The 16,599-nt window shown below is 45.2% G+C and overlaps 1 protein-coding gene across 2 annotated transcripts in view; it reads right to left on the bottom strand.

Annotated features, from left to right (window-relative positions):
- Positions 1-2,489: 2,489 nt before the first annotated feature.
- Nek10 (NIMA related kinase 10) overlaps positions 2,490-16,599 on the bottom strand; it is a 178,869-nt gene continuing 164,759 nt past the window's right edge. Inside the window, exons 33-36 of one of the 2 annotated variants that reach the window (XM_075988619.1) lie at positions 10,435-10,543; positions 8,585-8,637; positions 8,450-8,505; positions 2,490-4,760 (exon numbers count right to left, since the gene is read on the bottom strand). In XM_075988619.1, coding sequence (XP_075844734.1) covers positions 4,700-4,760; positions 8,450-8,505; positions 8,585-8,637; positions 10,435-10,543 — 279 coding nt within the window. In that variant the 3' untranslated portion in view covers positions 2,490-4,699. The remainder of the gene's footprint in view (positions 4,761-8,449; positions 8,506-8,584; positions 8,638-10,434; positions 10,544-16,599) is intronic. The other variant, XM_075988621.1, reaches the window with a different exon arrangement.

Below are 16,599 nucleotides of genomic sequence, written 5' to 3'. Positions count from 1 at the left end.
TGAGCACATGTTGGAAGAAGGGGAAGAAAACTGGGCCCCGGGGCAGAGGCGTGTCCCTTACAGGCCGATAAAAAATGCTGCTTTGGGGTTTGTTTCTTGCTCAGCAACAAAGTGTTTGTTTAGTATAGGCCAGGCTCTGGGTTCAGTCCCCGTACTAAAAAACAGCAGCAGCGGCGGCAGCAGCAACAAACCTACATGGAGAGCAAACGCCTCTATGCCTCACAGGGACCTGCTCTGAGGAGCCACCAGCATGTCACAGGACTTTAAGGGGGGCTCTGCTGACATCTGGGTGGCCAGCTTGCTGTGACCATGCACAGCGGCTATCCCAGGAGACCCAGCAGCAGGGATCACCTGGGCCTCTAGACCTACCTCGAGGCTTCACTCTGATAACTGCTTCTCAGTGAGACCCTTCTGGGTGATGCCCTACCCTAGGAACGCTGTGCCCTCCAACTCCTGGGAACTGACTGACTTCCTTAGGTGATCTGTCATCTTTGTAAGGCGGGACTTCTGGGTTCTCACAAACACTGTGTGTCACATGAGGCTCCCCTAAATGTGGGGTCTCTGCTCAGATCCATTAAAGTGGGAGGTGAGCATGCCAGGGAATTTAGCTAAAGCTCACGTGTCTCCTAGTCTTTCCTAGAACCATGCCTCAGTGGCTCTTGCAGTGTAGAGCTAAGTGGCAGAATGGGCTATTCCATGGGGGCCTTCACTGAATGTTTAAACAGTGACAGGGCCGTAGGCATTGCCTTCTTTGGGTTATTATTTCTGGTATAAACTTCTCTGTTTTGTGGGACAGTTCTGTCTTGACCTTTCCCCAATACTTACTACTATTCACTAGTGACCCCACCATATCGATTCCAAGCAGCTATCTTGCCTGCTGATCATCAAAATGGCAGCAAGGTATGACTTTCCATAATGTAGGGGAAACAGAGAAGCTACCTTCAATGGTTCATAGAGCAGCTGCATTGCTCGTGTGTGCTTTTCTGAGTTCTGGCCACAGGAGCAGGATACAGAGCAGAGCTGGCTTCGTGGGATAACGATGAGAAGAAAGGGGAGTGTCAGGCTTTCAGAAGAATAACTGCCCGCTTTCAGCTAAGGCGAGCCACTTCTGCAGCACGGACTGAACGTAATCATCTCACCATCATAGCCGAGCACTGCCCAGATGCCCAGTGCGGCATCCATCTCCCCTAGGGAAGAGGCTGCGAGGACTGCGGGGTGTACCATCCTCACTCTTGCAAGTGACTGCTGTCCAAAGACCCAGAGGATGCACACATTGTCAGGATCCATCTGTCACCTCGTCAAAGCTGCGAAATCTTTCCTGTCCTTCTTACATGCCTCAAAGTTACACCAGCGGCGTACAAACAGGCACGGAGACATGTGACTTGCATGTTATGTTTACAGCTGGCACCTTAACCCGAGTCTTCACCGTGAAGTTGCTTCCTTGAGACACACGCGACGTACTATCCACGTGGACAACATGGATGACAACAGCATCCAACAGTGGCATGCGCTAGCGGCACGTGTTGATTTTAAAAGCAGTTTACCCAAAGCTGTGACTCCGTACCAAAGGAGCATTAAGACATCCATAAGACAACAAATGCATATCTATCACCTCCAGGCCCTGAACGTAAAGATTTGCTGCTCAGACAGAATCTCACATGGGGTTAAGGTCAGAGTGTAGGAGCCTCCGGCTGGCACACACTGCTGCAAGCTCTGGGTGCTAAGAGGCTGTCCCACCCAGGTGACCTTGCCCTGACCAGCAGGTGACATGGGTACTCCCGAAAACCAACATTTTCAAATAGCAAGAGGTGAATAGTCAAAGCTGCTTAAAAACAATTTTTTCTGCCTTCGGAAGGACAGAAGATGTGGGTATTTCTGAAGGATCTAGCATGTTCGTTTCATGTAATTTCAGAAAGGAAGAGAGACAATAAAGGGTATGTGTGTGTATGGTCTACGCATATTAATACTGATAGAATTGACTAGTCACTATTATTGCCTTCACAAATCTTAAAATTAAGTTTAAAATAAGTGGTGATATCATGGAATTGGACATCATCATCCAGCTCCCTATTTGTCCCTGGGTGTCAAAAGTCATTGCATTTAATGAGCTCCAGGTGGCACTTATGTAGGAAGACCTTAACTTATATAAGCTTCGTAACAAAGCCCTACCCCCAGTGGACTCGTGGCTGTGTGTTTTCTGAAATGCCTCCCCCAGCTGTGTCTGTCTGTCTGTCCCTCCCTACTCCTGAGGTGTTCCTCCCTTAGGGACTGCACGTCTTCCCCAAGACAAAGACATAAACTTGCTACCGCCAGTTTCCTGAGAACAGGACCTTTTTCTTTTCAGGAGTGCATGGTGGTTTCAAGATAAGCAGAAGGAGCTGCCAGTCAAAGCATAATGAGCCGGAGCATGTGCACATCGAAAGTTCCACCAGGAGATTAATTCAGATTCTACCCCATACCATATTCGGTCACTGAGAATGAGATGGACTCAACAATTCACAGGATTTCATTGTACAACAAATCGTTAAAAATTATACAAGGCAAAAAGAAAAGATGGAAATGCAATCTAGAAGAGATTATGAGGCGCGTTAATATCAAGTAGCCAAGTCTTTGCCCTAAAGACACTGTAACTGATCAAGACAAAACGATGGTTCTTGTTCCCGTCTGAAGGCACAGAGAGCGCTTTGGAAAGGCCAACTTCACTGCTGGGGAAAGGCTTCATTCCAGGACTTCCTTATACAAGGAGGATAAGGGTGATTGAACTCGAGGGGCGCACACACAGCCTGCACCTTAGCAAGACCACCCCGCTATGGCCCAGGTGGACCTGAGCAGTTGGGACAGGGGTATGTCTGGCTTCTTTTTGCTAATCTTATCAGCTTGTTTTGTGGTAAAGGCCATTCCCACAACCTAAAAGAGATACGGAGAAACTGTGTATCTTTTCCTTTTCTGTCAGTAGACTGTACTCATCCAAAATTACCTCAATTAAGCATTTCTTCCTTTACCAAGGCAATGGGTGCTAGTCTTTTTATTTACTATCTATGACCATTTGAGAAAGAATTTGACTATTTAAACATTCACCCCACAGCTTGGTACATTCTAGGCAGGTCCATACCCCCTCTAGGCCTCCTGACATACATCAGGTGATCTTCAGAATGACTGTGCAGACACAAAGAAAACTTTGCTTCAGAGAATCAGTCACAGCATTTAGATTCTGCATGTGAAATCCATATACGGACAGAATTGTTTTGAGAGCTGAAACTAAAATTTTTCATCACTGTATTTAATATTTAAAATGACACTGTGCTTTAATTGTTCTCTTTTCTTAAAGAAAGAAAACACTCATTAGTAACCCTGAAAGGCATTAGTTAGTCTATGACCAAAGGGAATTGGGATTAATTCAAATGTAAAACATGCTAATTCTAAAAAATAGAATGAATTCACATTAAGTGATTTGTATACTATTCAAGAAGGTTATAGTGTGTCTCAATGACTGCCAACATATTGTACCATTCAATCATGCTAAAACGCATCAATTTTAGATAGCAGAAATCAATGGGAAGTTAAACGTGTAATTTCATCTTCCAGCTTGCTAATTGCATGCAATGAATTGCTTCTGAAGTGGGGACATGTACAGTCTGGGCTGGTGCTAGACTAGAGCTGTCAGAAGCCAGCTTAACAGGAAGGATTTGAACCCAGTGGCCTAGAAAAACTCTCTCATTAGAGACGGGATGCTATTTGGCATTCGGATTCCTCTTTCCTTGGACCATCTCAATGGATAAAGAAGAAATTTCTATTTTATTTTATGACTTTGGGGGGATTCCCAAACAATAAACTTCCGTCTTACACACAGGTAATTTGCTAAGGTCTAGAATAAGGGCTGTCATATCTTACGTGGTCTATGGCTTCTTCGGTGTTCTAAAAACATTGCATGCTTGATCAGCATCAAAGGATCAACTCATCAGACCTCCCTCCTTCCCTGGACGTATGTGTATACACACACACACACACACACACACACACACACACACACACATGTTACACACCAGTAGATTCTACTAGCCTAGCTGCAATCAGAGTATGACAGATGCTCCCGGATGTGTGCAAAGTTACAATGATAGCCGTGCCCAGATGTGTGCAAGGTCACAAATACTGTCTGCACTGTGTCACGCCTCGGAACCTCTAACATCCAAGCCGATCAGAGAGAACCAATCAATCATTTCATTTACAAACTATCATATTCTGGATGGCTCGGAAGGTTAACAATGGGGAACATGACGGAATACATACTATTTTGTACAGGGTCATGTAATTTTTTTTATCTAAAACTATTTTGTGTACATGAAAGGCTACATACTTTTAAGCATAGTTTTTTTAGTAATTGTGAGTATAAAATGTTCCTTTGAAAAATATAAGTTGTTTTTATGATTAACCTTGAGGAAAGTTCTGTGCTCCACCCAACCCTCCCCTGGGAGCCCTTCTGTCGTGTTTTCTCCCAGAAGCACACTGCTAGCCTGCCACTGTGTATGCAAGGCACACAGGGCACAGAGCCCCAGCACTGTGGCTACCACACACCCCTGTCGGAGAATAAGAGCAACTCCTGCCATCCTAGCAGCAGCCAGTCCCGGGCATCTTGCAGTCTCAGCTGAAGCCTAGAACTTGAACTTGACTGGGAAACTCCATCCGCTCCAGGGCAGGGCTCTTATCTTTTGGTTGGGTAATTCTTGGTGGTCCCCCACGGATAAGAGTGAGATCTAGAAGGTCTAGAAGTGGAAAGAGAAGCCATAGAATCAACATTTCTGTCCAACTGACAAATTTCAGTAGCTCTGGCTTGAAGAAACAGGTATAATAAATAAACCACAATTAATAGAAACTAATTAATGCAATAGGAAGTTTTAAAAAAACGCGGACCTTTTGCTGAAACTTGGTGATGGGATTCTTCTCAGCTGACGAGTACGGCGTTTCTTCATGGGGGAAAATCAACACCATGTGGTAGCTTATCCATATGAACTTCTACATTCTCTCGCCAGTATCACATGAACATCTATGCTCATGTACATGCATCACATGAATGTCTCTGCTCATTCACCTGTATCACACTGTGGTCGTTTGAATGTAATTGGCCCCATGAGTTCACAGGGAGTGGCACTATTAAGAGGTGTGGCTTTGTTGGAGGAGGTGTTGGCTTTGTTGGAGGAGGTGTAGCCTTTTTGGAAGAAGTGTGGGGGCGGGCTTTGAAGTCTCCTATGCTCAAGCTATGCCTAGTTCAATTCACTTCCTATTGCCTGCAGATCAAGATGTAGCTCCTTCTCTGCTCTCAGCTCCTTCTCTAGCTCCATGCCTGCCAGCACACCGCCATGTTCTTCTGTTACATTAACGGACTAAACTCTCTGAAACTGTGAACCATCTAATTAAATGTTTTCCTTTGTAGAGTTGTGTTTTCCTTTATAGAGTGGTCATAGCATCTCTTCACAGCAATAGAAACCCTAAGACACCCATGAATATCTGTGTTCACCTACCTGAATCAAATGTTCATCAGTCTGAAGAAGCAAAGCAATGCAAATGGATTCAATGTGCATTGCTTTTCAGTGTCTATATATGTCTCTCAAAACATTCCACTATCATTATCATGACAAAATACTGTAAAATGTTCAGAGGGGTTGGTGAGCTGGCTCAGAGGGAAAGGCGCTTGCTGACAAGCCTGACGATCTGAGTTCAAGCCCTGAGACCCACATGGTCAAGGGAGAGAACTGACTCCTGAAAGTCGTCCTCTGACCCTTCGCAAACATCCCTGCTTTCTCTCTCTCACACAGAAGCACACTCAAAATGTCACAAATTTAAATGATCTCGGTTTCCTGTCAATTGTAGAGAATTATGCAATAACTATTATTTCAATAATCTCTCATTTGTGTGTGTCTCTCTGTGTATATGTATGGAGAGGGATATAGAGAAGCCAGAGGTCCACCGTGACTGTTTTCCCCAGGACACCATATCCCTTAACTTCTGAATCAGGGTCTCCTTGACCGGGAACTCGCTGAGTGGCCAGTGAGCCTAAGGGACAAGTCGGCACTAGGATTACAAGCATGCACCACCACCCCTGTTCTCCTTTATCTCTAAATTTTGTAAAACAGGGTATTTTACATGGACAGTGTTCTGCCTACATGTATGTCTGTGCACTACTTGCTTGCCTCGTGTTCTCAGAGGCCAGAGGAGGGTGTCAGATCCCCTGGGACTAGAGTTACAGACAGTTGGAGTCACCGTCTGGGTACTGGGAATTGAACCCAAGTTTTCTGGAAGAACAGCCAATACTCTTAATCACTGAGCCACCTCTCCAGCCCCCATGCCTGTTTTATTTATTTATTTTTAACTTGAGTTTTGGGGATTCTCATACCTGCAGGGCAAGCCCTCTCCCACTGAGCTGTCTCTTTCCCACACTTAGAATTGAAGACTCTCCCTTACTTACACACAGTTCTGGCCAATCACTGAACCACTAAGCTGTAATCTGGTATAGGTCTACCATTCTCAGATAGGCACAGATGAGAATGTAAGGTGCCATTAAATAACCCATAAAGCCAATCATGAGCCTCTGTAAACTCGCACACCTAGTTTTTCATTGATACACTGTTCCGTTTTCTCCAAGAACATGAAGCTATTCACTTCCCTTGCTCCAGAGCCTCTGAGGAAATACACACAAAATGACAGCAGTCGCAGAATGACAGCCTCAGGCCCACTACTTCAAGCAAGGACACCTGAAATAATAAGATGCTGAACGGAGAAATACACACTACCCACTGAAGGCTTGTATGCTCAGCACTTTAGTGAAATACAAACATCTTCCTGGGATGGTGGGAGGAGATCTCCTGTAAGGACTATGGTTTCTATACAGAATGTATCAGAGGGCACCTGTAAGGACCCTGATTTTTATCCACAATGTATCAGAGGGCACCTGTAAGGACCCTGATTTCTATCAACAATGTATCCTTGCAAGATTCGGAGTACTCATTTTGGCTCTGCGGTCAGTCCCCTATCACAAGCCTCTAAATTTGCAATGTTATATTTTAGAAATATGTTATCAAGTCAAAAGAGCAAGCGGTTGAACAATCTCATGTGTGTTTCAGAAGAAAGGCTCACTGAAATGGGAGCAGAAGAGAACAGAGGGGACTGAAGCAAGCTAAAAGGAGCTAGGAATTTCTCCATAATGACCTTAGTGAGACCGTCTTGAGTCCTTGCATTCAGGGCTACTCCTCACTGTCCTTAAGGGACACTTCTGGAACAACTTAGAAAGCCATCACAAAGTAGCTTTCCTGGCTGTGGAAAGAACTGTTCTTCCACCAGGAGAAGCCTGGGGGGAAGGGGGAGGGAGCCCAGAGCATCTGGGGTATGTGGATATGTCGACACAATGGTGCTTGGGAACACAGAGGGACACCTCTGACAGCTGCTGTTACCTAAAGCCATGGCCCATCATGCACAGTACTCCACAGTGCTGGCCAATCCCCAAATGCCAGGACCTGCTTTCTTTTCCATTGAATTCTCTGGTGTTTGCTCAGGAAGGCTGGAAACAGCAGGAATGAGCACTTCCTGACAAAGGCCACCAGCAGCGACTGACTAAAGCGGGAAGAGGTCTACTCCAGCTCCCTCCATTTGAGAGGAAGAACGCGAGACACACTGTCGACAAAGCTTCTCAGAATGTGGTGTCACGGCCCAAGACTCACTCAATATGGAAACTTGCTTAACAATGAAGTCTTGCTAACTTCATCATCTTTGTCAGTGTTTTCTAGAACCACCTATCAAATAAACTAAATACGTTCAAATTATTGCGGTATCTCTTTGCCTAACAGTAAAACTACAAGAATTCTAAACTAGATTTAAATTTATTAAATAGTTATTCCAGGTGGTAGTGGGTGCACGCCTTTAATCCCAGCACTCGGGAAGCAGAGGTAGGCTGATCTCTGTGAGTTCGAGGCCAGCCTGGTCTATAAGAGCTAGTTCCAGGACAGGCTCCAAAGTTACAGAGATACCTGCCTCGAAAAAAAAAATAGTTTTTAAAATAGTTTTTAAATAGTTTCTCTTAAAGTCACCCAAAATAGGGTGTGCTTGGCTATGAGAACAATGGATATCTGAACTTCCTGCTCTTCTAGAATGACCCAAGCAAATATTGAACTCAAGGAACCAATCAACCCAGAAATGTTTCCCACTGACTCGTGCTCATTGCCTAATAAGCAGCCAGTGGGTAGAAGGCAGCAACCTTTTGCTTCATTGTAGGAACACGGGAATGAGGTTTCCACAGAAGCTCGGCAAAGGAACATTCTCCTGATGTCCATATCTACTCAGCGCAAATACAAAAGTGTCATAGATCAACTTGTAGAAATAAAGCTTTCCAGAATCAAGGATGGATAAAACAGAGCGAATGTCCCTTCATCCTTCACTTTTGAAAGCCAACCCTGACTCTCACCTGTTAGTTGTAAAGTTGTAATAGCCACTTTCCTCCAGGACTTCTTCGATCACAGTCTGGAATTGACAGACAGTCCGGTTAATATGGAGTTAAAAGCAACAGAGGTGAAAGCACCCGGGCTGCAGAAACACTTACCTGCATCTGCTCGTACGTGAATCCCTCTTCCAGCTCCAGGCTGCTGGGCGGACCTGAAACACAGCAGTTACAGACATACCGTCTTCATTACACCTTACTGGCAATTAATACTTAAACGGCAGAAAACAGGGCCAGCTTCTTACCTAGAAAGACTCAAAGGCAAATACCAAAGCCAGAGAGATGGCAGAGCAGGTAAATGTACTTGCCTCTCAAGCCTGATAATCTAGCATGATCCCTCCCTGGACTCCTAAATGTTGTCCTCTGGCCTACACACACACACACACACACACACACACACACACACACACACACACACACACTAATTAAAATAAATTTAATTTAAAATAAAAATAAATTCCAAAATGTCTTGGCCTTGTTTTTCTTCCATGGTTGGCTGCTCTGGGTGAGGCCATTACAAAGCAATAAAGAAAGACATAGGAACAAGACTTACTGTAAACCAACCAAGTAAGGTAATGGTATGTCTGTTAAGGTGAACAGTGATTCCAGATACAGAGCTCCTCAACCCACTGGCGAAATGCCAAAACCAATAGTCAGATCCCCCTAGTCAGGCTGCATTGACCTATCAGGAGGCCCCACTGGAGACAGGCAAGAGAAGGAGTTATTAGCTTGGTTGAAGTTGAAGGGAGACATGAAGGCAGAGTCCTGGCTCATTTTAAAGCCTTGTTTAAAGGTCCTGCCCATGGTGCCAGCAGGTTCTGGTGTCTGGTTTTGCTAAGCCTCCTGTGAATGGGGCTAAGCCTCAGCTCTGGGGTCAGGCAGACCTAGGAATAGTTAGTTCCAGTCTTGGGCTTTTGAGAAACTACAGAGTTAGCTTCAGCTCGGTTGCTTTGATGAGAAGTTTGAGCAGCAGGCAAAACTGGCCCAACCTGGGAGCAGCTGCTAAAAACAAATGACTTCAGACATTTTGTTATCTTGAGCTTGGGAATTTCTCAGGCTTCTGTTTCAATGACACCGTACCCATCTGGGATTTGATTTATCACAGGAATACACACTCACAAAGTTTGACAACAAGCAAGAATGATTTCTTAGGCAACACTTCTGCGAGCTATGAAATATTGATCTGTGAAAGTCTCGCTTCTGGCTACTGTGTCCAGGACCATCACTGCAGCTGATGGGGAATTCTGAGATCTTGGAAGAATTGGGATGCTGCTCCCCAGGGTTCAAACATCACAAGGTCATGCTGAGTCCCTCCAAAGGCCTGGCTCTCGTTACGTCACATTGACTATAAAAATACTATACAGTGTTTGCCGTGTTCACATTTTATAGTCTTATTCTTATATTTACTTCCATCTTACAGGAAACACTGAACTTGAGTCTACGATCTAAATGACTAAATGACTGAGCTGAGATCTGAATCTGAAGTCCACGTTTCCAGACTCTGTGTCTGTTACCTCACACTACCCAGCATCCCTATGTGGAATTATTCTAAAATGAAAAAAAAAATTCTGGTTGCCTAATGTGGATTCTTTGGGTATGTCTCAAGCTGCCTCCATTTTGAATAATTAAGTCTTCCATTTCTGCTTTTTATCTTCCTAAATGCTCTCAGACATTTGACTTCAAGAGGCAACCAAAAAAATAAAAAATAAAAGGAAAATACAGTTCACACACAGAGATCCTGCTGTTTATAATGTCAATTATAATGCAAAGAAGGCATTGCCTGTGCTAGGGCAGGAGCTCTAGGAATCCTTATGCACTGTGTCATTTTACCCCCAACCGCAGTGTCCTAGAAGACCAATTCCCTACTGTCTGTGTATGTGTGGTGTTTTAGGACGTAGGCACAAAGTGGTTCTCTCTGCTGTTGCTTTTTGTGAAAGCCAGACCCCTCTTACCTGTGGGGTCACTTTGGGACCAGTTGTTTGCTGCCAGGGAATGACGCAGTAAGTAGTAATCCGATGTAAAAAAGTTTGGCTCAATCGGCTCTGGAGACCCCTGGGACAACTGAAAAGGAACATGGAACAGCACATCAGAGCAACCGGCAGGCAGCTTCTGGGAGATGCGTTCCCATTAGACTCAGGGACTTTGTGTCTGTCTGGGAAGGTTGCAGCTCCAAGGTCCCTTCTAAACAGAGAAACTTCCTGTTTCCAGATGGGAAGCTGGAAATTACAGTGAAGGCATCCTCAGACCGTTCCTTAGTCACGTGAACAAACCATGCTTCACAACGGCAGAAGACAAAAGGCATAAAAACAACGACAGGGATCTGGGACATCAAGGTGTGGTTTTTAATCAGGTGTTGGAGCAATAAACCCCAGTTATTCAGCAGAATAATATTCTTAGTTCAAATCAAAGTCTATTTTCATCATCTGCTTTGAATAGCACCTTTGTAGGACCACAGCAAGCCAGTTTCTTAATACGTTTTTCTAAATTACTGTTAATTAACTAGGCTCTCCAAACCTTGGTTCCTAACACTCTATTCGCCCAATGGTAGAATTTATTAAGTCCCAACTGTTTAATGCTCTTCCGTGAAGCTGATGTTTTAAATGGAATTTCTTAATGGAATTTAAGGCTATAAATATTGTCCGACTCCTTTTACCTTTAATTCCACCCAATATTTGGCTCAGCCAAGTTTTAGTGCCAGAGTTAATTTACTCTTAAAATGTCAAATATTAATAAAACAGAAGCAGACCGCACCGTCTGAACTGGGCGGGTGTAATTAATTTGGATTTACAAACTCTGTTCATGAGTTAAGCACATCCTTTTCCAGTGGCTTGAGAAAACTGGCAGCACAAATCACAGCTAAATAAAGGGTGCCACCTGGTAGTCCAGAAGCCTTGTGTGCGTGTGTGTGTGTGTGTGTGTGTGTGTGTGTGCGTGTCCCCTCCTTCCATGTGCACTGTGTCTTCTCTATCCTCCCTTGCTCCTCTTCCTTATACCATATTAATATGTACAAGAATGTTTACTGTATACTGCTTGTAATAACTAAAAACTGGAAAAATCTCCAGTGTCCGTATAGAAAGGCAGATACACCATGGTGTGCTCACACAGTAGAGCCATGAAGCCACGAAGCAAATGATTGACACCCAGAGTGTGGACGAACAGTGAACAAACAAAGCCTGGCACAGGCGACAGAGAAGAAAGCCTCACCAACACGCATCTTCACACCATCCAGCAGAACCATTGAATGGTGATGGCTATGGGCATCCTGATAACCGGGCAGGAGGGATAAGGTGGGACAAAGATGGAGCTTGCTGAGCAGTCAGGAAGGCTCGGCATGTTGCTGCGGTGGAGGTCACGTGGGCAAACATGCACCTCACTGTCCGTTCTGCATTATCTTGATACATTTTAAGTTAGCAAGTCAGAACTAGTCCATCCTTGCACGTCAGATACGATGAACACGCGCTGTAGGCATTTTCTAGTCTCCACACATACTGTATAAGAAGAAAATGTGGTCCTGTCCCTTTTCATTCTTGAAAATGTGCTGTTCTTCAGTGATAACTGACAACTCGGGTACATCACTGCACGGCCGTCAGATGTGTTACATTGCAGGAGGATCGGATGGCCCCGGGCACTCTGCCTTTCTTACAATCTGGCTAGCAGTAGTCACTGTGGCTAAGCTGTGAACATTCCCTAGGATCCTGAAAACAGTTTCCTGTGCTATCACAACTTTGCACGGGATTTTTTTTTAAAGCAGCGGGGTGGTCTATTCAACGTTGCTATTCAGTGTGCCTTGTGGTTCTAACTGAACCATTGTGTAAACAAATGCACCTTGTGAGCTGGGGACCTCAAGACTGAGATAGCAAGGGTTAGATGACTCTTTCCTTGGTACACAGCTTTGGGGAGCAGGCTGTTTAAGACTTCGGGTCTTACATCACATTGGCAAACTGCTTTAGCTGGAGAGCCTCAGATTCCCAGGGGCAGGGAACAATGGCCAGGGCCCAAATCCACTACTCTTTTGTTTGAATCTAAATATGCTTGTTTTTATTCCAGAATTTTCCAGAGATTCTTTTATAGTTTAGATTCTAGGAATAAATATTCTTTCAGCAAACTAATCCCCTCACCCCACCCCATTCACTGTGTGTTATAGCCTCTACCCTTTTGACAATGTAGCATGAGGCTGTCATCTGCGGAGCTAGAGTTCACACTTGAGAGCTAGTCAATCAAGTTACCCACACACACAAAGAAAAAAAGAATCACACACACACAAAATTGTACATTTCTCCCGGGCTGCAGCAATAGGCATTGCAATAGATCTAGAGGTGTGCATATAGACAACACATTGCAGCAACAGGCGGTGCAGTAGATCTAGAGGAGTTCATATAGACAACGCATTGCAGCAACGGGCAGTGCAGTAGATCTAGAGGTGTGCATATAGACAATGCATTGCAGCAACAGGCGGTGCAGTAGATCTAGAGGAGTGTGTATAGACAATGCATTGCTGCAACAGGCGGTGCAGTAGATCTAGAGGTGTGCATATAGACAATGCATTGCAGCAACAGGCGGTGCAGTAGATCTAGAGGAGTTCATATAGACAACGCATTGCAGCAACAGGCGGTGCAGTAGATCTAGAGGTGTGCATACAGACAATGCATTGCAGCAACAGGCAGTGCAGTAGATCCAGAGGAGTTCATATAGACAACGCATTGCAGCAACAGGCGGTGCAGTAGATCTAGAGGAGTGTGTATAGACAATGCATTGCAGCAACAGGCGGTGCAGTAGATCTAGAGGAGTTCATATAGACAATGCATTGCAGCAACAGGCAGTTCAACAGATGGTACAATAAAAAGTTGGAGATTTACCAACACAAGAAAGAAATGGTAGAAAGTTTCACCCAGGTGGCACTGGAAGAGGCATAGACACAGAAGAAGTTTAGTGACCACAACAGAGCTCATTGCCACTGACTAAGTGCTTAAGAGATCCTGGCAAATTTGGTCACTCTATTTGGCTCTTACCACTATCTTTTAAGATAAACATTATCTTCATTTTGTCGGGGAGGAAGTTGGAGAGGCCATTTATCCAAGAAGCACAGCAGTAATGGCAGAATCTGGCCAGAGTCCAGGGCTTTCCACAATCAAAGGTCAAGCAAGCCTTCTACCCTTTGACTTGAATGACTTGAGGATACAAAGACAAATAGTTCAAAGAGATCGACATTTAGACAGAGCAGAAAGGATGATGTTTCTAGTGGTCATGGGGAGCTGAAGGTGATTCTAATTATGGATGTGACAGACGGCGAAATCCCTGCTGCCCAGTAGGTGGAGACAGAATGTCTTTCAAGTTGCAGTCCCATGGCTAGAGGAACCTATGGGTGGTTACTGGTTCCACAATGGCAAGGTAAGCACTCAGCTTATATGTAGATCTGCCTTTACCATGCTTTCCCTCTTTGCACGATACTAGTGAGTACCCTCAGTTTTGAGGTGCAAATGACTGTACACATTTTTGAACTAGCAAGTCAAGGGACACATCTGAGAGAACAGATTATGGCTGTCACCACCTCTGCTCCAAGGCGTTCTTGATTCAAGGCAGGTACTGAGCCATTTTAGCACTAAGTCGGTTAAGAACAAAGGCTTACGGCAGAAATGACAGAGAAGCAAGAAGGAGAGACTACAAATGCCATCACTTCAGTTCCCAGACTGTGGCTTCTTTTCCAGACCAGAGAGTCCAGCCCTCTGCTGCAGTCCGGCTTCACAAAGGATATCGGACCTAACTGATGGAGAGAACACTGGAAGACCCGGAGTCAAGCATGAATGGAACGAGATGTCAGAGTGAGAAAAAACGCTGCGCTCTCTGCTCCTCTGCTCTAATTTCCTTAGCTTTCCTCTTCCTCTGAGACCGAGTGCCACTATTAGAGGCCATAACACGTTGCCTAATGTCCCATGCTCTCTAATCTACAGCTTCTTTGAGTGTCTTATTAGCTTTTCATAAGCACTTTGTTATCGGAAATGGTTGATATCTATATCCAGCTGTTTTCTCCCATGAGTCAACGGTCCATCAGCTCTGCCACACTCCAAGCTCCTTTACCAAAGCCCCCAGCTGGGTGGTGCTTACATTTCCTCTACAAGTCGTGTCCCTAGCAGAATGCCATCGGGGAAAGGATGAAAATGTTCCGTGCGGTGTTAATTAGACGCAAGACCTAATCCTTCCCAGACCTACTTTAAACAGTGACAGTGGTTTCAAGGCAGGAGGCAGAGTGGCTTTCCCTCCAGGAAAGTGGGCCCTGACTCTGGAGCCTTTCTTCTAGGTCAGAACTGGTAACTGTTGTCCTAGTGACTTAGCTTGCCTCTGGCCTCGGGTTGGGACCAGACAAACACAAAGCATGCTTATCACAGGTATGAAGTCCTGGGAACTGAGCAATCTGTCTGTCTGGAAAAGAGCTGGAAGCCTCAGCCATTAAACAACACAACATGGACCTGCAGTCAACCTTGGGCCTTTACATGCGTGTGTACACGTTACCAACCCTCTGCCCTAACACACATACACTGCACATACACATGAACAACATGGACCGGCAGTTAACCTCTGGCCTTTACATGTATGTATATGTGTTACCAACCCTCTGCCCTAACACGCACAAACACACACACACACACACACACACACACACTACACATACACATGAACAACATGGACCGGCAGTCAACCTCGGGCCTTTACATGTGTGTATATGTGTTACCAACCCTCTGTCCTAACACACATACACTGCACATACACATGAATAGGAGATGGAAACTGGTAAGGAGTTTAGAGACAAGGACTTTAATTCTTGTTCTTAGCTAAACGCCAGCAGTCCCCTTGGTCTGTACTAGCTGGAGACCAGAAAAGCTGACGTGTTGGGGGTCCTCATTTCTGGGCTGGCTCCTCATCCTTCTTCTGCTTTCCTGTTTAGGGCTTGTAAAACTGAGCTCTCCTGTGATCCCATGCTTGTCCCCAGGAGGATGAAATCACATGCTCTCCTTGGAGGATTCTAGTTCCACTTCTTCTAGTCTATTCATGACAGTATAACCAAAATCCTAGTCCAGAGACCAGGGATACAGAGGTGCACAGATACCTCATGGGTAGGCCCGTAAGTCCCAGCTCATGTCCAGCCCCCCACCCACCCCACCTCATGCCTCAACCACTTAATAAGCCCAGTTTATTAACTCATAGACACAGAAACCCTCAGAGGCAATCCCGGTCTTGAAAGCTGTTCTGCTTGCTTCCTTCCCCTTCAGGACCTGCCTATATAAAAACTACATCCTGAAACTCACCCTCCTAGCTCTAAGTCTTCAGATGTGAGTTTTCAAACCTGGAGTGCCTGCAGAACCCAGGAAAATAAAAAGAGACCATTGTCAGGCAGGGGGAGCAATAGAGAAGAATAATAGTCTACAAGTGAGTTGAAGGGGGAGATCAGGCTAACAGTGGAGATCTAATTAGGAGGTGGAAGAGATATAGATACAGGAGGAAGAGGAGGGGGAGAAGAAGGAGGAGGAGAAGGAGGGACAGGAGAGGAGGGGGAGGGAGTAGAGTAAAATAACAGCAAGGTTGTAGGGAAAAGCCATAAGGAATCATAAATGAAAATTTTCTATCTGGGCTGACAATGCTCACCCGAGAGCCATAAACCATCTAGTAAAAACCCCAACACCAAGAATGAGAAGCCCTCTTTGGAGTTTTTGGTCAGGGTTATCCAAGAGACTCCAAAAAGATTATAGGCTATTGCTGTTGAGTTCAGTTGTCTTCCACCTGCAGAGGTGGGAGGTGAGTCCCCATTGCTGTAGACACATGTATTTCAGAAACAGGACCCAGAGGATCCGAGCTGGATCTGACCTGAATGCCTCCTCACTGGGGACTAGCTTTCATGGTACCAGAAGGCTCCATGCAAGCTCCCCAAGAAGAGAAGCAACAATCCTACCCAGCTATGACGCCTGGGAACCATATCAACAACCAATATGGCGCGATAACACTAAGGATGCGTGGTGGTGCTCACGCTTTAGTGTGACAAACAGCTCTAAACCTAGCCAACCACCATTCGCTCCCAGCTAGTACATCTACCTCCCCTGCAGGCCAGGCTCAGGGCGCAGTGCAGA

The sequence above is a fragment of the Microtus pennsylvanicus genome, chromosome 10 (assembly GCF_037038515.1).
Source record: "Microtus pennsylvanicus isolate mMicPen1 chromosome 10, mMicPen1.hap1, whole genome shotgun sequence".
NCBI lineage: Eukaryota > Metazoa > Chordata > Mammalia > Rodentia > Cricetidae > Microtus > Microtus pennsylvanicus.
The sequence above is the reverse complement of the archived record's forward strand: the minus strand, read 5'-3'. Positions and strand labels throughout refer to the sequence as shown.